Source organism: Dromaius novaehollandiae, chromosome 11 (assembly GCF_036370855.1).
Source record: "Dromaius novaehollandiae isolate bDroNov1 chromosome 11, bDroNov1.hap1, whole genome shotgun sequence".
NCBI lineage: Eukaryota > Metazoa > Chordata > Aves > Casuariiformes > Dromaiidae > Dromaius > Dromaius novaehollandiae.
In genome coordinates, this window is record NC_088108.1 from 5,810,953 (window position 1) to 5,830,036 (window position 19,084).

Below are 19,084 nucleotides of genomic sequence, written 5' to 3' on the forward strand. Positions count from 1 at the left end.
GAAACGGCTTTGTGTGCAGAGCAGCTGGGAGCAGCAAATTCCTCCAGCAGAAGCTGCCTGTGACCAATCTGAGGGTACTGGGCTGAGCTCACCAGATAACCTGGGCATAACAAAGCATTTCGCCTGCAGCATGAGGCTCCTGCTCAGAATAATGACCCTGGAAATGCAAGGAAATACTCCTTTGTCACTTAAGCTATCATATAGCAATTCCTACTGAGGACAGTGGCATTTCTTGGGAAGGCAAGAGTCAGTCACCTCCATCCTGTGCCGGTGCAGTGCATGCAGCTTGGTTTTTGAAGCTAGCACTTCTGCGGGCTCCCAGCATTCTCCCAGCGATCAGCTTTCTGCTTGTGTCTTCCAAGGGCAGGCATCAGTTAATCACTTCCCTGAAGAAAATAACTCATTAATAAATGTTGAGCTTTACAGCTGTGGGTCTTCTTTTCCCTCCCTTTAGATAGTGTAATCGCTTCTACCCCTTTCTGGTCCACCGTAGGCTGGCTGCTAAGCTGGGCATTTCTTCCTCTTGTTAGTTTTGTTATACCGGCCATACACTGAACGACGGTATGCCAGTGAGGGAGGGGGTGACAGGACCAAGAAGGCCCAGCGTGGGGGGGAGGTCCTCCCCCAAAATACATCAGTAGGAAACCTTTTGCCATGTGCAGGACTGCAGAGAAGCAAAGTGAGCTAACCACCAGGGAGGAGAGTGCGGCTTCGCTTGTTGATTCCCCTGCAGCAGCATGATCAGGACGTCTTAATTAACTCCACTTGTTAATGAGCCAGCAGCACTGCTGCAATGCAAACAGCTTTTCTCCCCTCCGCTCTTCAGGCACAATGTCACTGCCTTCGCAGCAGCCATCCTTCAGGTCGGCTTTTCTCCGTTACCTCAGATCTCAACGTCCTTCTGCTGCGGAGTGAGAGAAGGCAGAATCTAGGCCACTCTTCCCTTGCTGCTGTCACGTCTCCCAGATAGGAGCTTTCGGGCTTGGTAGTTAATTAAGTACTGTAGGCACACAGCGTGAAACCAGAGTGTCTGCAGAAGCCGGAGCAAGGCAGGCGAAGAGGAAAGCTTCCACCCAGCTTTAAGGGACTCCTGACTCACAGAATGGCAGGAATTTTTGACTAAGCTATTTCAAACTTCAATAAACATATTTTCTAGGAGTGCCCTGAAGCAATTTTGATACCAATTTTTTTCATACAGCCTGTGCTTTTCACTTTTGCCAAACCATTGTGCAGATCGGGTCTTGGGAGACACTACATTTCACTGAGAAAGCAAACAAAATCCAAAGGCGTGATTAGATGTCCATACATCGTGGGCTGTGTCAGGTTGTGATGATCTGAGTGCTCTATACAAGCAGCACAGAATGCAGCTGCATGTTATGCACCACGGGGCCTCATCTAAATACCTTCCCAGACGTGACAGAAATACCATCACCCGATGAGTACAAAAGGAGTTTGTCACCATGAGCAGGGGAAGGACAGTGGGATTTATCTCGGCGTGGCCATGTGGCTCCATCCCTCACAAGTGGCATGAAGTAGCAGAGCGGGCGATGAGGACGCTTTAGGTGATAGGCTGTTTCTCATCGCATTGCCTCTTGGCTGCGTCTGAAGGAAGCGAGTCCTTCTGCCGGGTTGTATTTCTTTCAAAGCAACGTGACGGTAGGCGTTACTGCTGCCGGGCACGCGTGTCTTCCTGGGGTCCTTGGGCGCAGGGGCATGTTGCAGGGAATAGCAACCCGCATGTATTTTCTGGAAGCATGCTCCTCATGGACACATCCGTGGTGTTCTGGGAAGTCAGGCAGGAATTAGCCACTGGGACTGTACCACCGCTTCCAACTCCGCACAGCCAGCAGCAGCGGGAGGGGAGATCCACGGCGTTCGGGAACTAGGACCCCTCAGCAGAAGGAAGACCGTGGGGCTTTAATCTTGAAATCAGGGCTCCAGGTGGGTCCGAGTCAGCGGCACAGACCAGTGCATCCTGCTGAAATATTAAGCAGAGACCTAAGCACTTGCAACTCTTAAATAAACCATGGCAGCTTTAGCAAAAAACAAAGCAGCTCAGTGCCTCAGAGACAGCAGCACCCGAAGTAGGGCTGAGAAACATGGCCCTTAACTAGTGTGCAGGAAAGTGTGACAGATTCCAGCGTGTAATATACGGCGTATGTGGGTCGTTGGAATAATAATGTCGTGCTAGCAACATGTATTAAGTTACAAAATGATTTTGTTATATTGTTCCTCCTGCTGGCTGCTGTTTCTGTTATTTCAAGGCTGGTTCGTCTCGGGCAGCTGCAACTGCAAATGCCGCTGACTTGTTTAATGTCTCCAGGTGTATCTATCTATCTCTGAGAGCAGAGTGCGCGACCCAACAGCCACGTCGCTGCCAGTGCTCAGATTACAGAAAATAGGACATTGGACACCAAAATAGGAGCGCGGTTTTAAGTGATGGAATGAATTAGAGTGGATTAGCACATCTGGGGGGAAATGTTCTGTATAACAAAAAAACATATGTTTAGTAAATAGGAACAGTTGGTATGTGCAGCTAAAAATAAATGAACACTTTCAGGAAATGTTGGCTTTAAACTAGGGATGTTGTGCATGGAACTTTCTTAATTTTTGCAGAGTAGACAGCTCAAAAATTAAAGCACCAAGGAATATAAAGATTTTTTAGGTGCCTATTACCTTGTTTCCAACATGACATTGGATTTCCGACAGGAAGTAATACCAAACTTTTCCTGACCTGCAAAGAACTAGAAATTCCCCTAGTTGCGTGCACCAGCTGAGCTCCCTCGCCACCACGGCAGCGGCTGCTGCCCAGTTTAATTCACAAGAGCAGCCGAAGTTCCCTTCCCCACGGCGATCTACGACCCGTTGGGACTGTCAAAAAAATGCTGCACTTTCTCTGCTCGCACAAACTGCACAGTTATCACATGGTGCTTTTGCCAAGGCAGAATTTCACAAAGCACAAAGCCCGGCTGAAGATGCAAAACTGCACGGCCCCAGCGCGTGGCAGGTTGGGGGGCTGCAGGTTGGCCTCCATGGACCTACATATCCAAGCTCTTCTAAGGCATCAGGGAGTGTTTCACGGTCTAGCTTTGTTTCGGAATCATTTATTTCCATGTCTGAGGAGAAATAGAGACTTGTAGGTTTTTTTGAACTCTGTCATACGGCAGGAAATGAAATTATGCTGTTGTTGTCAGTATGAGCTGGGAGAAATAGCTCTTGAACCTTTTTATGGGGTAGCAAAACAACTAGGCTCCAGAAAGAGCACTAAACAGCTCTTCTTTCGTCAGCCAGATGAATGGAGCAGTTAGCCTGCACGTCACTGTTTCCCCCAGTTTTGGGGCCCTCGGTGAGGCCCTGCAGCTGGCCGGCGTGCGCACGCTGCCGCTCACGCGCAGACCCTGCTCGGGGTGCCAGTGGCGTGTCCTGCTCGGGTCTTCAATTCAATCTACGCTGCATTAGCCAAGTCCCAGCTCCTGCACTCCCCGGCCTGGCCCAGCTCTTCAGCAACCAGCACCTGAAACTGCAAATCCTCCTGAAGCTACTCGGCGCCTCTTGGGCCTCGCACCCCGGCGGCTCTCCGCGACCCTCGCTGCGTAGGCAGGGCCTGGGGAGGGAGGGCCTGGCTCCCCCGCGGCCTCCTCGGCAGCGCGGCGCGGCGCTGGGGACCGGGGCGACTCCCGAGGCCGGTGCTCCAGCTGCAGCTCGGGACCAGGGAGGACCGCGTTCGGCAGCGAAGGGCCGTGCAGCCGCGGCGCGCTGCGATGCGGCCGTGCCGGGAGAGGCCGGCGTGAGGGATGAGCCGCGGGGCGCTCCGCCGACGGCGGGCCGCGCGATTGCGTCTTGTCAGCAAGCTGAGGTGTTCGTCGGACGGCGCGGAACCGCGTGTCTTTTTGCTGGCCCTGGCCTAATTACCTGTAACCCACGGCCTTGGAGCAAGCGTTCACATTCCTCCGGTGTTGGCAGAGCCTGCGAACGGAACGGCTCGGTGTGCTCTGGCTCCGCACGCGGCGTCGGGGGTTGTTGCTGGCCTGGACCAGGCTGCGTCGCTGTCCGAGGGCCCAGCGCTGCGAACCCTGCCCGTGTGAGCAGTCAGCAGGATCAGGAGGTTAATCCTCCCAGTTGTTTTTAGTCTTTAGAAAGCAAATGGATATTTATCTGACCCTGTGCCCAGCCCTCCGGGGTTATTCAGCGGAGTGGAAACAGTGCATCTGAGTAAAAGCCAAGACGAGCTTGCAATTTACAGAGGCCGCCTGGTTGACTGAAGACATTACAGGGAATTTGCTGCATTTGTACCAGTGGGTCCTCTTTCCTCTGATGCAGTTAACACACCGGTGCCCTGCCTGACAGGTCAATGATTCTCCGCCCATTACATGCAAAGCAGCGCAGCAAGCTTTGCTCTTGCTACATGATAGAAGTTGAAGCATCCAGATGGAGCCGCATCGGCTGCAGCCCTCCGCATTATCCCATCTTTTATTTAGACCTGACAAGCTCAATTAGCATTATCTTATGCCTCTGCATGAAGGGGACTTGCGTAAAAAAAGGCAGAAGAAAAAAGAGTAAGTGGAAGATAAAGGAAAAATATTATCCAGGAAAAACGAATCAAAAAATAAAAGGGATGTGGTGGGCAAGAACTCTCACCTGAGGCTGAGCAATGGGAATAGCTATATTAAGCATCCTCTGAAACACGACTTTCTGATTCCAGAGCTTCACAGATTCCTTTTCAACATGTTGCAATCTAGCAAATAAGTTGGTGCTAATTAATTAGGGAAACAGAACTCCATCTAGTTCAACTGGAAGGTGTCTAATAGCCTGAATGCTGTGCTGTAGATCCTCGTCTGCATCACTGCGTTCATGGAGTCATGTTGTTACTCAGCACGTCCCCGAGCTCCCCAATCCATCCCCAAAGACTGCTTTCAGAGACTGAACAAGAAGTTGCGGCTTCTTTTCTTAAATCAGTGCGTGTGCGCGGCTCAAGATTCAGTTAGGGATTTGAGGGATCCCGTTCCTTTCGCATGCAGATCCAAACTGGGATTTTGCTTCTTGGGACTAGTTTCTTTTGGAAAAAAATGAAAAGAGAAAGAGAGGTGCGAGAAAAATTTCTGATTCTCCTTTGCATCTGGCTCCCACCAGGCTAGCAACAAAATTCTTCTTCTTCCCTGGAAAGCTCAAATCCCAAGATGACCTGCTATGCAGCCAAAGATCAAAGATAATATTCTGGAAATAGTGTGAGGAGCAATGAGGCTGTTCTAAGTTCATTTTTGCCATGGCACTAACACAGTCATCAGCACCCAAGCACTTTGCGTTAGACATCGCTTCTCAGCCCACTGTTTTTCCATGGGTTTGTGTGGATTAGTCGATTTTGATATAGCTGCAGGTAGTTAGCATTATCAGCACAGTTGCGCGTTATCTGTCTGTCTTCTAGCTTGAAGAAAAGTCTCTTATCAGCCAGTGAGATAATGGATAGCAGGAAGAACAAAGCCTCAGTGATAGCTTTCGCATTGTTTCTTCCTGCTGCGTTTTTTTAGAGAACTATTTGTCTACATGACCTTCATCCTGCTCTGATTTATTTGACTATTGAAATAACAACTGCACTTTGCTGGAATAGGACTGAAGAAGAGAAAAGGTGTCAGCCCAAATAATTTAACTGCACTAAAAACAGCACAATTCACAGTTCTCTGTGTTTTCTCAAAAATAATATTCCCTGGCCTTCTCATTAGCTGCTGTTATTTCTATCCAATGTGCCGGTGGGAGATGAAAGGTAATTGATATATATAATCAAAATACTTTGTAGAATATAGTGCACTGCGAGCTGTAATAAAGATTTTAATTACCAAGTATATTCTGCACATGGAAGATATAAATAGCGGTTATGCTAGAGCATGCATTTTCCAAGTACAAACAAAATCATTCCCTGGAGCTGGGAAAACCAGGCGAAATGGACCTGTCCATTTTTCGGAGGGAAATGATGGCCAGTGCGTCTTGTTGCTGTTCAACAGGTCGTGAGCAGGTGTGTGGCAAACCACAAGTGCAAAGAGAGAAGGTTCCCAAAAGAGCTCTCAATAAACTTCTGTGATTGCTACCCATGAAAAAGGTGCAGTCTGACAGCTCCCTTGCCAGGAATAACATCTGCATGAGAAAAGCAGGTAGCTACTAATAAAATTAGATTTATTTGGTGAGTCCTTGGCAGAAGATTTAGTAACCGCTAAGGCAGGAGTCACTGTGACAGTGCTGAAGATGGGTTGCATTTTTTCTGTTGCAGCAGTTTAAAGCGTTAGGACTACCATTTCTGCCAACCTGGATCTACCAGGCTTCCTCCTGTGCTGGAGCTGGCACGATGCTCTGCAGCTTCAGCAGCCGGCTGCACGCACTGCCCTGCTCCAGCCTGTTCATGGCACACAGCTTTTCCTTTGGCTGCCGTTTGATGCCTCCTTTTTTAAGATATGGCCAGAGTAACTGGTGTGCTCAGGTGCTGCTTGTGTTCTGCTGTGCGTCCGTGCAACATGGCACTACCTGCTTCCCGTGCGTGCTGCTGGTGGGTTTTGTGTTGCATTCACTAAGGTGTCTCAGGCTGTTGTCAGCAGTGCCTTGGGCTCTTACCAGTCCCTTTGGTGCTTCACCTGCTTCCTTCTGGGATCTCTCTGTTGGGAGAGGTGCAGCAAAGGGTGTCCCCTTGGCACAGCCTGTTTCCGGCTGATGTCGCAGGGCTTAGCATGCGGCTGCCTCTGTGCAGGATCCCCTGGTCTGCCAAGGTCTGGCTAAGGGGCTGCGGCGCTGCTCAGGAGGGCATTCCCATGCCCTTCGCCTGTCCCTGGCTATTCGGAGCCCATTAGGGGTTTTCTCTTCTATTGCAACCAGCGACCTGCCCCATCTGCACAATTTCCCAGCCACTTCGACTATGTCTGGTGAGTTCTTTATTCCCCTTATTGTAAAAAGCTGTCACCATGGTACAGGTCCTGTTGGCACTGAATTGGCCAATACGTTGATCTATTTGAAGCAATGGAGCTTGGACACTGCAGGATTAAGAAATCTTTTCCCGACTTGCTTTGTTACCGTGTGTTCTTTATGAGTCCTGCCATGGCTGGGATGTTCCTCCAGCTTTCGCGTCCTCGGAGGACGCCTCTGCCACGCACCGCACGCCCCGTGCCTTCCCGGGCGCCCGCCCGCCTGCTCGTACGGACGCTTTGCTTTGGAGAGCTGTGGGGCTCTGCAGGCTTCGCAGGTGCCGGCTCGCGTCTGGGCAGGCCGGTGCTCTCCAGGCCTTCGCCCGCGCTGCCCTCGCAGCGTCACGCGTGGCTGGCGTGCCGCCGGCACCCATCCTCGAGAGCGGCGGCTTGCTGCCCAGGGCTCCTCCGTCTGCTTGGTACCGAGCAGAGCGGGATTTGGTGCTAGACGGTCCTTTCATCTCTTCGTTGGCTGTCTCGTTCCCTGACTGTTCCAGTTGCTTTCTCTAATGTTAGATTGGCCTCCGTTAGTAATTCTTCTTGTATTAGTTTTGAGATTGATCCCATTAAGTTCTTCTCCTTCAGTAGGTCATGCCAGTCTTTGAAAGCGCAGCCATTTGTTGTCAGCTGCAGCCAAATTACCCATATGCATTAATTGTCTCTGTAGGTCCCCGTTTTGTCTCACAGATGTTTTCTCTTTGTAGGAAGTATTTTTCTTTTAAAAATATTCGGCCTCATTTACCTCAAAGAGTCTGTTTAGATTTTGCTGCTTGCTTCTTTGAGCTTGCCATTAAACCCCCAAGCTCTGCTGATGTCTTTACCAGTCTGTCCAATACATATTACAAAATTAACACCTTTCAAACTGCCGAAAAGTTGTCAGTGTCAGTCTTGTGAAGATTAACTTTCCCTTGGCCCTCCTTCTGCAGTGCTTTCTGCTCAAATTACTCAAGGCTTTATTTTTTGCATTAGCTTGCTTGAAAGCCATTGCTAATGTATTCCTCTAGCAGGGGAGGAAGGCACTGGGCTCTGGCACCTCCCAGTCTTTGGGGGCTGGTGGTGGCCGCCCTGCCACAGGAGCAGGGAGCAGCCCTGATGCTCCTGGTGCGGGAATGACACCAGCTTATGCTGGTTTTCCCCCACCACGGGAAAACTTCCCTGCCCCGCGCCCGGCGCGCTCGGCCGCGGCCAGACAGCCTGGTCCTCGGGGCACTGTCACAGCCGGCTACTGTATTTGCGGCTGACAGGCAGCAGCCTGCTTTCCAGCTTAGCCCCCTGACTGTTGTGTAATAAAATACCAGGAAAGTGCACACAGCCATTTTTGTGCCAGCTAGAAAGATGCTAGACATCTTTATACGTTGATCTTCAGAAGAGGGAGGAGGTTTGTGTGCTAGGAACATGCTCCTTCCGCGTGCTAGGGCCGAGGCCAGAAGCCCTTCTGCACCCCCAGGTAGCACAGAGACGCGCCGGTAGCTGCTTGCCTTGTCGGACGGGGAGCTGAGATAGCAATACCCGAACAGGCTGAGAAACCTCGATCCTGTGGTAGCGGCAGCCATCAAATGCAGAGAAACAAGCCTTTGCTGACGGGGCCTGGGAGCTGGGCCATCGCCAGCTGAGGACCTGGCCGTCATCTGGCAAAGTGTGATCAGACCCGTACGGCCCAGGAAGGCGATGGCGATGGGAATCTTGATAAAAAACATTTTACAAAATGTAAACAACAGATTTTCTACACAGAGGTAAAGATGGAGATTAATGCTCAAATTATCCTGGATAATTAGTGTAGCAGGTAATTATTTAAAATCTGGCACATCTGTGAATACCTCACTTTGACTGAATTAGAAAATCCTCAGAACTGCTCCAGTAAGATGGCTTCAGCAATCCCACGGGGAAATCTTTATGGGGGATTAATTCTCACTTCAAATGGCAGAGATTTGCAAAAGGATTATGTGGCCAGTATGACACATTCGCATTGTGATAGTAACTGATGCAGTTTTTTTCTCACAGAGAAGCCGAGTGCCGCTTTCTTTGAGTTCAGGTGTTCTTTGAGCTTGAGGGCTTAGTCGTCTTGGAACGAGGGTGTTTTGTAGCTGAAACGATGAGCAACGCTTGAAAGAAAACAGTGACAAGAACAAGGGCAAGAGCAACAGGAGCTCAAAGAGAGGACAGCGAAATCCAAGCTTGGATATAAATTACTAAGGCAACAAGGTCACGCTTTGCAAAGCTAGTGCATCTGTTTCTTCAGCTTACTGTAAATGTTATAAAAAAGTTATCATCTAACATGCCACGAACAGCATCACACCTAGGAAGGAGGAGGTTTGTCTCCCCGCCACGTAGCTCAGTGGAGGATGCCGTGGCCAGGCCTGAGTTGAGCAAGGGACTGGCCGGCCTGGGCCTGAGCAGGTTTGGACTCGGGCAGCTCACCAAAATATTAATCTTGTCCCCTGCATCTCACTGTGGAAATACACTGAATGCGTGGAGCATGACTGCTGGTCCGTCGGGCCACATGCGGAGCCAGCGCGATGGCCAGGCAGGGGCTGTCACCCACGAGTGCTTCAGGAGGGCATGAGGTCTGAACGGCTAAGAACGCTGTTTGGTGCACAAGATTTCACAACTTAAAAGCCCTAAGAAATGCTCTAACAAGAAAACTGGCTTCCTGGCACACAAAAACACTCAGGAAAATGGAAATGTCTGTTTTCGGGGCATTTCCAACACAGAACCGCTGCCAGGAACTCTCGTCTGATTTGCTCAGGCTCCCAAAACATCAAGGTGCATAACTGAACTGGGTTGAGTTTGTGAAACCCAGAGAACTCACAGCAAGAAAGCAAGAGCAAAGGTATCTTGAGCTTGGTGCAGGGGTCTGTCCTGAGAGAGGCTGTATTGCATTTGCTTGACTACGACTGCACAGGGAGAAGTCCAAGCAAGCTTGACGCCAGCATTCCCCAGCCGCACTCAGAGATGCATTTAGATTAGGAGGGATTGTTCAAAGCACCCACAAAACCTCCCCGATCAGAAACCCCTGCTGAGTCCCACAGCACTGCCCTATATCTGCATTCAGCCCCTATGCAAGTCCACAAGCCCTTAACCTAATTTAAAAGAAGGAAAGAAAAAGTACTTCATGCAATCAAAACTTTCAGCCCTCTTCCTTCCTTTCCTAAACGCTAATTTGCAATCGCCAAGCTATAGTTTTGCCTCGTCCCTCCCTGCAAGCGGCATCCAGCAGCTATCACTAAAGGACCTTCCCCCAGGACGTCCCTTTCTGTAGTGGGCTGAGGCAATCACTGCCACGTCACCACACCTGGTGCCACCCCGCTCCCAGCACCTGGCACCTGGCGTGGACATTCGTAGAAGGGGAAGGGTGGATTCATAATCTTCTCCAAACTAACTTCCCCCTCCTGACTGCTCGACAGGACACATACACCTACTTCTGTATTGACAAAGGACTTAAAATACCCGTATCTCTATCCAGAGTGACAGTCTTCAGCACCGTCTCTCAGCTACTGCCTTATCCTAAACTCTCCAGTCGCTGCAGCCAAAGCCTCCCAGGTGCCGCAGCTCTGCGCGTGCTGAGAAACGCTTGGTCTCAGCAGGGCTGAGCAACTCGATGCTGGTCTCACACCTAACTCGCACAGGGAGGCACGAGCTGGATACTCCCCTACGAAATGCTGTAGGTACTTAAAGCAGTAAAGCACATGCTGTCTGCAGCCTTTCAAGATGCGGCGACTGCTGGTTTTCCCGATCATCCACCCTGCTTCCTCTCAAGGCTGTTTTAAAGGAATAACTGAAGTCCCCCAGAGCGGACGTTCAAGCAGAAAGAAGCTCCTCGGCAGGAGCGTCCCGGCGGCTGGTAGCGGAGCCCAGGGCACGAGCGGGGAGCCGGGGATGGAAGAGCAGCCGTTCGCCCTGTTCCTCCCGCTCTGCTGCGGTGCTGTAGCCCCCAGGTAAAGACAACTACAGACAAAAACAACAGGACTTTTTTTCTTTTTTTTTCTTTTTCTGCATGTACTTTTACTGCCCAGAACTGAGATCTTACTGCCTTGAGCTTCACTTCCACAAGCATCAGAAGCTGGTTTTTTAGTCCTTCGTGGTGATACTCTCTGTGATTCCTTGTTTACAGGGTCCACTACTGTATGAGCCAAAAAGGGCCACTTCTTCTCTACTCCTCACTTTTTAGGGCTGCTGCCTCAGCAGCTGATTCAAGGGGTCTGCTCGTTCCAGCCTAGTCCAAATCTCTTTGCACTGGCCTTTTCTCTTCCCTTGCACTCTTACTTAGCATAGATAGTCATATTTTTGGTTTAATCTCATGTCAGATACTGTTAACATAAATGCTAAGCAGCTAAAATGTCAGAGCCATCAGCTTAGCACTAAACTCTGCAATGATCACAATACCCATCTTTACCATTTTAATTTTGTGCAGTACTGTAAGCGGTGTTCAGCACTGCTTGGCTTGAAGGATTCAAACAGTTTTTCTTCCTTTTCTGTCCAATATCCTAGTTCCTGCAGACCATAAGAAACAGTGACATTTTTTAACACCAGCACACAGTGTGAAATCCATTTTGAATAGCTGCAGCATCTCATTGAATCCAGGCTCCCAGCAGATGTCTTTGCCCTGATTTTGAAGAGAACGGCCTTTGGATTCCAGGGGCTCGATTGCAAACGTCGTGGTTCGGGGAATTTTGCTATCAGTGTCTCGCACAGTCGTACTCTTCCTTTGCTGGTGACAGTTTGGACCTCGTGCCTATCTGCGCAGTCGTAAAGCGATGCTGATGCTTCCCCACCTTCACGGAGCGCTCTGCCCTCTTGGGGTGGAAGGTACTGGGGCACAGCAAGCTCCCGTCACGATATCGTAAGCGGAAGAATCAGGAAAATGTGTAAGTTTTGTGCAAGGATCATGCAGACACCAGGTTTAAAATATGGCATATAGTAAAACGTATCATTTCTATTTTGGTTGAGTCTATAAGGGCTGAATCACTAGATGCTATAAAAAAAGATCAACAAAAACTATGAAGGATCTTTTTCTGGTGAAGAATATGCGAATTCATTGGGTTTGGGCAGGTGAAACAACAGTCTGTGAAAATAGAAGTGCTAACAAAAAGTAAAATAAATGTGTTTTCTTGCTGCTTTTATTGGTGGACTAACAAGCACAAACGCTAAATGGTGAAGCTGGGCTTGAGCAGGTGAATTTCCTGTTGCCGAATATCGCTATCGCCACATCTCTCGGTGGCTGGTATTTTTGCACTCAGCTCCATTTCGCACTGACTTTTTAAGTACACCCCCAATGAGGGAAGTGGAGGAGATGCTGCTGCTTTGCCTGCAGCGGGAGACGTCCTCTCCTGCTCACACGTCGTCCCCGCCGCTGCTGGCATTTGCGCCGGTACAGCCCGCTGCAGCTGCTGATGCTGTTTCCTTCTCTCCTAGGACCACGCAGACATCGAATGGAAGTTTGCCCGGACGAAGCTCTGGATGAGTTATTTTGATGAAGGTGCCACTCTGCCGCCTCCTTTTAACATTGTCCCGAGTCCCAAGTCAGTCTGGTACCTCTGCAAGTGGATTCACAACCGGCTGTGCCCAGGCAGCGGCTCCACGAGCGAACAGAAGAGGCACGAAAACCTCAAAACATTCACAGTAAGCAGCCGCGTGTTTTTATACTTTGTTTTCGAGGCTCTGCTGTTATTTGAAGGTTCCTGCTGGATCGTAACTCGCTAAGAGCCACTGGGAGCTCGAAAGATGGGGTGAAATGGGTAACATACATGTGCCTTTCTAATTCCAGGAACGGCACGCTGACAACCTGATTCAGAATCAACATTACCAGGTAAACTCTCCAGCACGGTCTTTATTTGCTGTGTCTTCTTCCTGCTTGTTTTCTAATACCTCACTTCTTGTTTTCTTCTAGAATGTGTTTTTGGTAAGTGTAGGTTTTGCTTTTCATGGATTAAAACCTTTTGCGCTAGAGGTGGGGTGGTTCGGGAAATCGGCCTGGCCTTGCACCTCCTCTGCAACAGTGGGAAACTTCCTAGGCATCATCATTCAGGCTGCCGAAGTTGCAGCATCCCATCGGCTTCCCAGGGAGCGGGTTGTCATGCCATCCTGCAGAAACCTGTTTCTGCAGCGTTTTTAGATACACTCATCATTTGCTCCCCTCCTCCTGTTCTTTTTTTTCTTCTTTCTTTTCTTTTTCTCATCCCTAAGCCCAACTCAAACAGTGCTTGGGATTTGCTTCCATTTTGGAAGGCTCAGGAAAGAGGACTAGTTCCTGTGCTGAATTTTGCTGTTTCTGTTTTTTCTCAGCCTGCCTGTCATCAGGTTCTCATTAAATTCAACCTACAAAAGGATGAAGCTGTATTAAAAGCCGTAGCTGCAGCACTTGAATTCTTGTGATGCATTACGCCAGCATTCTGGGAGGAAAAAAAATCTCCAGAATATTAGTTTGTACATCAGGCTATACTGTCAAAAACAATCAGTAAATTGTCTTATTTAAGACAATTTCTGTTTTCTGAAGAATAGGTGTCACAAGAGTTGAGGTTTACCATAATTAGTCACTTCTGACAACAGGCACTTGGTGCTTTCTGACTTTGCAGCGCTGTTTGCAGGTCCCAGCGGTGGGGCTGGCAGGTGGGGAGGCCTGGGGAAGGTGCCGCTGCCTTGAAAACTTCACAGTAAAACCTTGGTGTGGACAACATCTAATGCTTGTTGGTTAGACCTGTTCGCGCTATTTATGGAATGGAGAAAATGAAGGCTTGGGGTAGTTTTTCTAGAGACAGAGATCAACTGCAATGTATGTCAGGTTCCATATATACATGCACACATACACACACATATATAAAAAATATATCTAAAAAATGTATATGCGTATGTATGTATACGGTCTAAGCACCAGTTTGTTTATATAAGGACAGCAAGGGGAGACACAAATGCAGAGGAAAATGGCCACCTGCTGCATAAGCTGGATTTCATGCTTCCAGAAATTGGGATTGGACAAACAGCCCCGGTATCGCGGAGGAGTGAGACCCTTGGAAAAGTTGCTGCAGACATGATTCGGTACTTGCAGCAGTGTCCACAGGTGCTGCTGCAGCTTTGCGAGGAGCCTCCAACCTCCTGTGGGGCAGAACGTGCCTGCAGGGGCCTCCCAGTCCCCGGAGGGCTCCCGGCTGCCCAGGTGGGGCTTCCCGTGGGTGTGCGTTGCCCCATGGAGATCTGGCTGTTCCCTACGTCGTGTGGTGCTCATACGCCTCCCTTGGCTTTCAAATATGTGATACACAATCTTCAGATGGCGTGCTTAGCACATCAGGATACACCTGAGGCTGTAATCTTAAAAACTTTCAGCAGCTGAGAGTAAAAGCTGAGGTGGGGGAGTTTAAATGGCTTGAGGACATTTAGGAACATCAAAAAACTTATTCTTGCAGACTTCTACATGTACAAAACACTGGCTTACTGTATTTAAAAATTGAGCATTCAAGATGAAAGATGTATAGCCCTTCCTAAGGGTTTGTTCTGTTTGGAAGAAGGTGCTCTGCTTCTAAGGGCGAGTGGTTTTTCCCACCAGCAGAGTCAGGACAGCCACTGTCAGTGAGAACCCAGTGAGGTACAGTGAGCACAACGTTTGGTCTGAAGCAGCAGCTGAATCACTTGTATTGTTTCATATTCCAGGAAGTGATCAGAAATCTTGTGAAAAGATACGTTGCAGCTATGATAAGAACTTCCAAAACCAATGAAGGTTTAACCGAAGAAAATTTCAAGGTAAGTTGTTATTCCTTAGTAAGCACTTACCACATTAATTCAGGTGGCCACTTGCAGCGTTGCTGCTAACTTGGTAAAATATTCTGAGACCCACTGTGGAAAGAATGACTATTGCTAGAGCTGGGACTACGTGTGACATGCATGTGTTACTTTTTTAAGCAAAGAATATTCCTTATTCAGGTGTCTTTTCATATGATCACTTCAGTAAATTTCAATGTACAATACCTTATGTAGACAGAGGCTTTGGAAACAGTAAAAATGAAGTATCTGATTTGAGTCAACATCACACTCCTCAATCCTAATGCAGGCAGGCCCAAAGAATGTGTCTGAGTTTGTGGATAAAAACACCACCATTTGTCAACAAAGTTAAAGTTGGGACTGTCAGCTAAAACAGGATTTCTGTGAAACTTCTAAGTTTCAACAGTGTTTCCCCACTTCTATAAATGCCCTCATTAAACTTTTTTTTCCCCCCTTGGGAGGGATTTTGTCAAGAAGGTGGGTCTTACAGCGTTTAGAGACCAAGATCTTGTGAGGTTCTGCAATTCTTAGAACTACCAATACTTTTTTTCTTTTCTTTTCTGTCACTGAATAATGAAAGATTTATGTGGTATTCTTGTAAGTGTGATTTGGTATCAGCCATTTACATAACTGTGGACAATTCACCCAAGGGAACATGATCATTCTTTCATGTGGCAGAGAAAGCTTCTGTGTGTAACTCCTCTTTCCTCTTGCCCTAGGAATTAAAACAGGACATCTCAAGTTTTCGGTATGAAGTTCTTGACCTCTTGGGAAACAGGAAGCCCCAGAGGAGAAGTTATTCTACCAGCAGCACAGAGGTGTCCCAAAAGGATGATGCAAATGAGGATGGTGCTGGAGAAAAACCCAAAGCCAAGAGTGTGTCTTTCAATGTAGCCAACAAAAAAAAAGATTTCAATGTATCTGCTCTAATTAAAAGTATGTCTGGGATTGATATGGTGGATGAGAAGCCAAAAAGCAATGGGATCAGTAAGCGCTCCTTTGTCCGAAACGGGAACAGAGTTCAGAGACTCTCCAGCTCCAAGAAAGAGTCCTTCAAGAGGCTGGGTCTGCTGTTCTCCAAGATGAATGGACACGTCCCCGAACCGCACTCGGAGCCCATGTACACTATTTCGGATGGAGTTATTCAGCCACACTACATGTGGCAAGACATTAAATACTCTCAGATCGATAAAGAGAGAGAAGAGAATTGTTCCAAAAGCGAAATTAACCTCAATGAGGTGGACTACAGGGGGAACACGAGACTCACGGGCCAGAGCAAGGAGTGCCCTGTGGTTTGTACCAGCTCCCTTCACTGTGCTTCCAGTATTTGTTCCTCTAATTCCAAACTTTTAGACTCATCAGAAGACGTATTTGATTCATGGGGAGAGGCTTGTGACTTGTTTATAAACAAGTGGAAAGATGGGCAGGAAGACCATGTTACAACACGATTATAAGTAAAGCTATCTAACACCTGCTAGAAAACTTAGCTAATTATTTGTAATGTTTTGCTATCACCTGATTCAGTGTTACAGTTTCCTTTCTGTCCATGGTGGGGGGGAGAGAGTGTAAAACTCTAGTTGTGTTAGCCTATTTTATAGCCTCTGCATCTTTTAATTTTTTACACTCCCCAATACCAACCTAAAGGTTTCACCATTTATAAGGTCACTGTAAACCACAGGGCTCCCTTCTGATGCAGTCGTAGTCTTCAAACCCTGCAGAACTTGGACACGTTGGTGGCAGAGCGAAGATTTCTCCAGGGCTGTTACCATCGTTCCCCTGTCGCCGTGTCACACCACCGCTATCCAACGCGAGTCATCTCCTGTCTGCACTGCTCGGTTTTCTCATCAGCAGGACGAGCTGGGGAGCAGCAGCTTATCCGAAGGCTGAGAATCATACTGAAGGTCTTCTTAGAAAGGATTTCAGGTTATAACTGGCTTTTTATTTTTCTTTAAGCGACACAGCCTCCAATTCATTGTTATGCGTATTTTTTTCAGGTTGTATACTATACTGATATTGTAAATGTTCACTGAATAAGAGACACCTTCTGTCACTCAGCTAGAACCTGCTTATGATCTGCTGATTTACCTAACTCCCACTTGTAGGAAGCAGAGTTACCTCCCAGTTAGACCAGCAGTGGAAGCACCCAGCCTTGCTGCCGGTTCTGCACGGATTAGCTGACCCAGGCACACCTGCGGCTGCTTGAAACCCAAACCTCAGTCTGGCTCCCGTCTTTCCAGGGGGCTGAAGCAAAGCCCAGCTCTGTCAGACCGATGCAGGCACACACACACACCACATACGGTGTTTGACATTCCTAGTCTTATTTCTGCTGCTGCATTCACTTTTTGCTGCCTCTCTGGCCAGTGTCACACTTCAGGCAGAAAACTATTCTCCTGGTGGGTATCAAGCTCAAAGAGGGAAAACGTTTTCCTCTGATCCATGAGCCGCATTTCTGAAAAGCGACCTAAGCCAGAGCAGCTCAAACTGTGTTCAGCAGCCTGGAAAGTTCCTTTTCTATGGTGCAACAAAGAGGAGTGCAGCGGGAGATTCCCCCCCCCCCCCCAAGTTATGCTAGGCCTAGTCCAGACGTTAACAATGTCACTGCGTTTGTCCTCCTGGGCTTGTCTTCTCCCCTCTTTGAAGTTCCTTAGGACAAAGTGGTTGAATCAATGCTTTTTAACAACCTGATACTTGCACTTTCTTCTGTGCTGTTGCTAAGATACATAGATGATTGGCACTTAATACCCATGTCAGAGCTGTTATTAGTCAGCTGCTTCCTTGGAGGAAGCAAAGTGGAAGCAAGGCCTGACCGAGAGCTCAGAAATGGCGTTCCCTTAAGGTAAAGCCTCGCTCCTGAGCTCGCACGCTCGCGTTCAAGGCTCCATCCCTCTGAGAGGTCACAGGTACGGGAGCTGGGCTCCAGGGCAGTTGCCATAGATCAGCTCTTCTCTGAACCAGGTTCTGAGTCGCATTTGCAGAAGCAGCTATAAAGGCTGGAAAACCTCCACCTCCTCTTGGCGCTGGTCGCATTGCGCCAGAAAGGGGCGGGAGCCGGGGCATCGGCAGCACGGAGGGGCGGGAGGAGGGACCCCTACGTGCCCCAGCAGTCCCGCCTAGGAGAGATGGTTGGGTGCCTGCAGCTGGAATACTTTGCCGGAGTTTTAGACCTGACTCTTGTTGTTGAGGAAAAACACCTTGCTGGGCTTTCCCTTGGGGCACCTAAGCTCACGACGGGGCACACCCCCACCCTAGACGAGACGCGAGCGCTGCAGCTCGCCGTGCAGCAGGGGTGCGGGGGCTCCGCGAGCACACCTCGAGCCGAGACCTCGAGCCGAGGAGCGGCCCCCAGGCCTGCCGCCCTGCTGGGAGAAGCGCACAGCTAGGAGCAGACCCAAAAACGCGCCTCTACGCCCCACCTGTGACAGCAGACTTGCTGCGAGCGTGCAGTATACAGCCCTAAATGTTTAAGCCTCTAGATGAGCTAGTTAAGGCAGGGGGAGAAGCATTTTTGCATCGCAGATTTCAGGCTTTCAGACTAACCGTGGAATTAGAGTGGTTTTTGAAAACTGCAGCTCCCTTCATGTAAGAAGGGCTGAGCAAACGGACACAGGCACTACCTAAGGAGACCTGCAAAACCCCACGGTCAGAGGCAGTTTGCTGCTCTTTCATAAAGAAATCCAGCATCCCTGTCTTTCGTGAGGCGAATCCAGCTACACATCAGAGCTGCAGTCAGAACCGGCTGAAGGCTATTCTCAAAGCAGCCACAGGAAAAACCTGAAGTTTAATAAACCAAAGTGACTGAGCCCATTTCTGGGAACGTGAACATCAGCAAGAGCTGCTACTAGGGGATGGAGGGAAGGGTTTGAATCTTTTTTATGTTTCACCTAACCACACTGCAGCTTATGAACTTAACTTGAAACAGGGCCAGCAAACGCTTACGGTATTTCCTGTCTAACAGGTAGGAATGAAAACGATGCGAGGGTGGCTGTGCAGATATATCAGCTGAGCGCGAGGCTGGGACACCATCAAGGTTCATATCCTTTGACAGGAGACAGGCTTTTAAATTTTCCAGGACCGCAAGCATACTGCTGCTGGCTGTGATTCTATTGTCTCACTCAAACGCTGCACTGCATTAAGGTTCAAACATCAGAAACGCAGTGCAATTAATCCCTTGCAGCAGTGCCCTCCCCCCCCCCATTTACAAAAATGTAAAATTGACACTGGGCAATGCAAATCCCTTCTGTGCAAACAGCACGAATCCCATTCCCCTGCTGCGTACAGAAGGGGCAAGGGCAGGAACTGATACATTTTAATGGGACGATGGATAATGCTGTACCCAAAAATCTCTTGATGGTATTCTGCTGGGGGCGAGGCGTACATCACACGGGTGCTCGGCT

At 48.9% G+C, this 19,084-nt stretch overlaps 1 protein-coding gene across 1 annotated transcript in view; it reads left to right on the forward strand.

The window, feature by feature from the left end:
* Window positions 1-17,238, forward strand: part of TRPC5 (transient receptor potential cation channel subfamily C member 5) — a 96,933-nt gene extending 79,695 nt beyond the window's left edge. The window contains exons 8-11 of the mRNA XM_064518123.1: window positions 12,354-12,560; window positions 12,706-12,747; window positions 14,583-14,672; window positions 15,410-17,238. Coding sequence (XP_064374193.1) covers window positions 12,354-12,560; window positions 12,706-12,747; window positions 14,583-14,672; window positions 15,410-16,144 — 1,074 coding nt within the window. The 3' untranslated portion in view covers window positions 16,145-17,238. The remainder of the gene's footprint in view (window positions 1-12,353; window positions 12,561-12,705; window positions 12,748-14,582; window positions 14,673-15,409) is intronic.
* The last annotated feature ends 1,846 nt before the right edge of the window (window positions 17,239-19,084 follow it).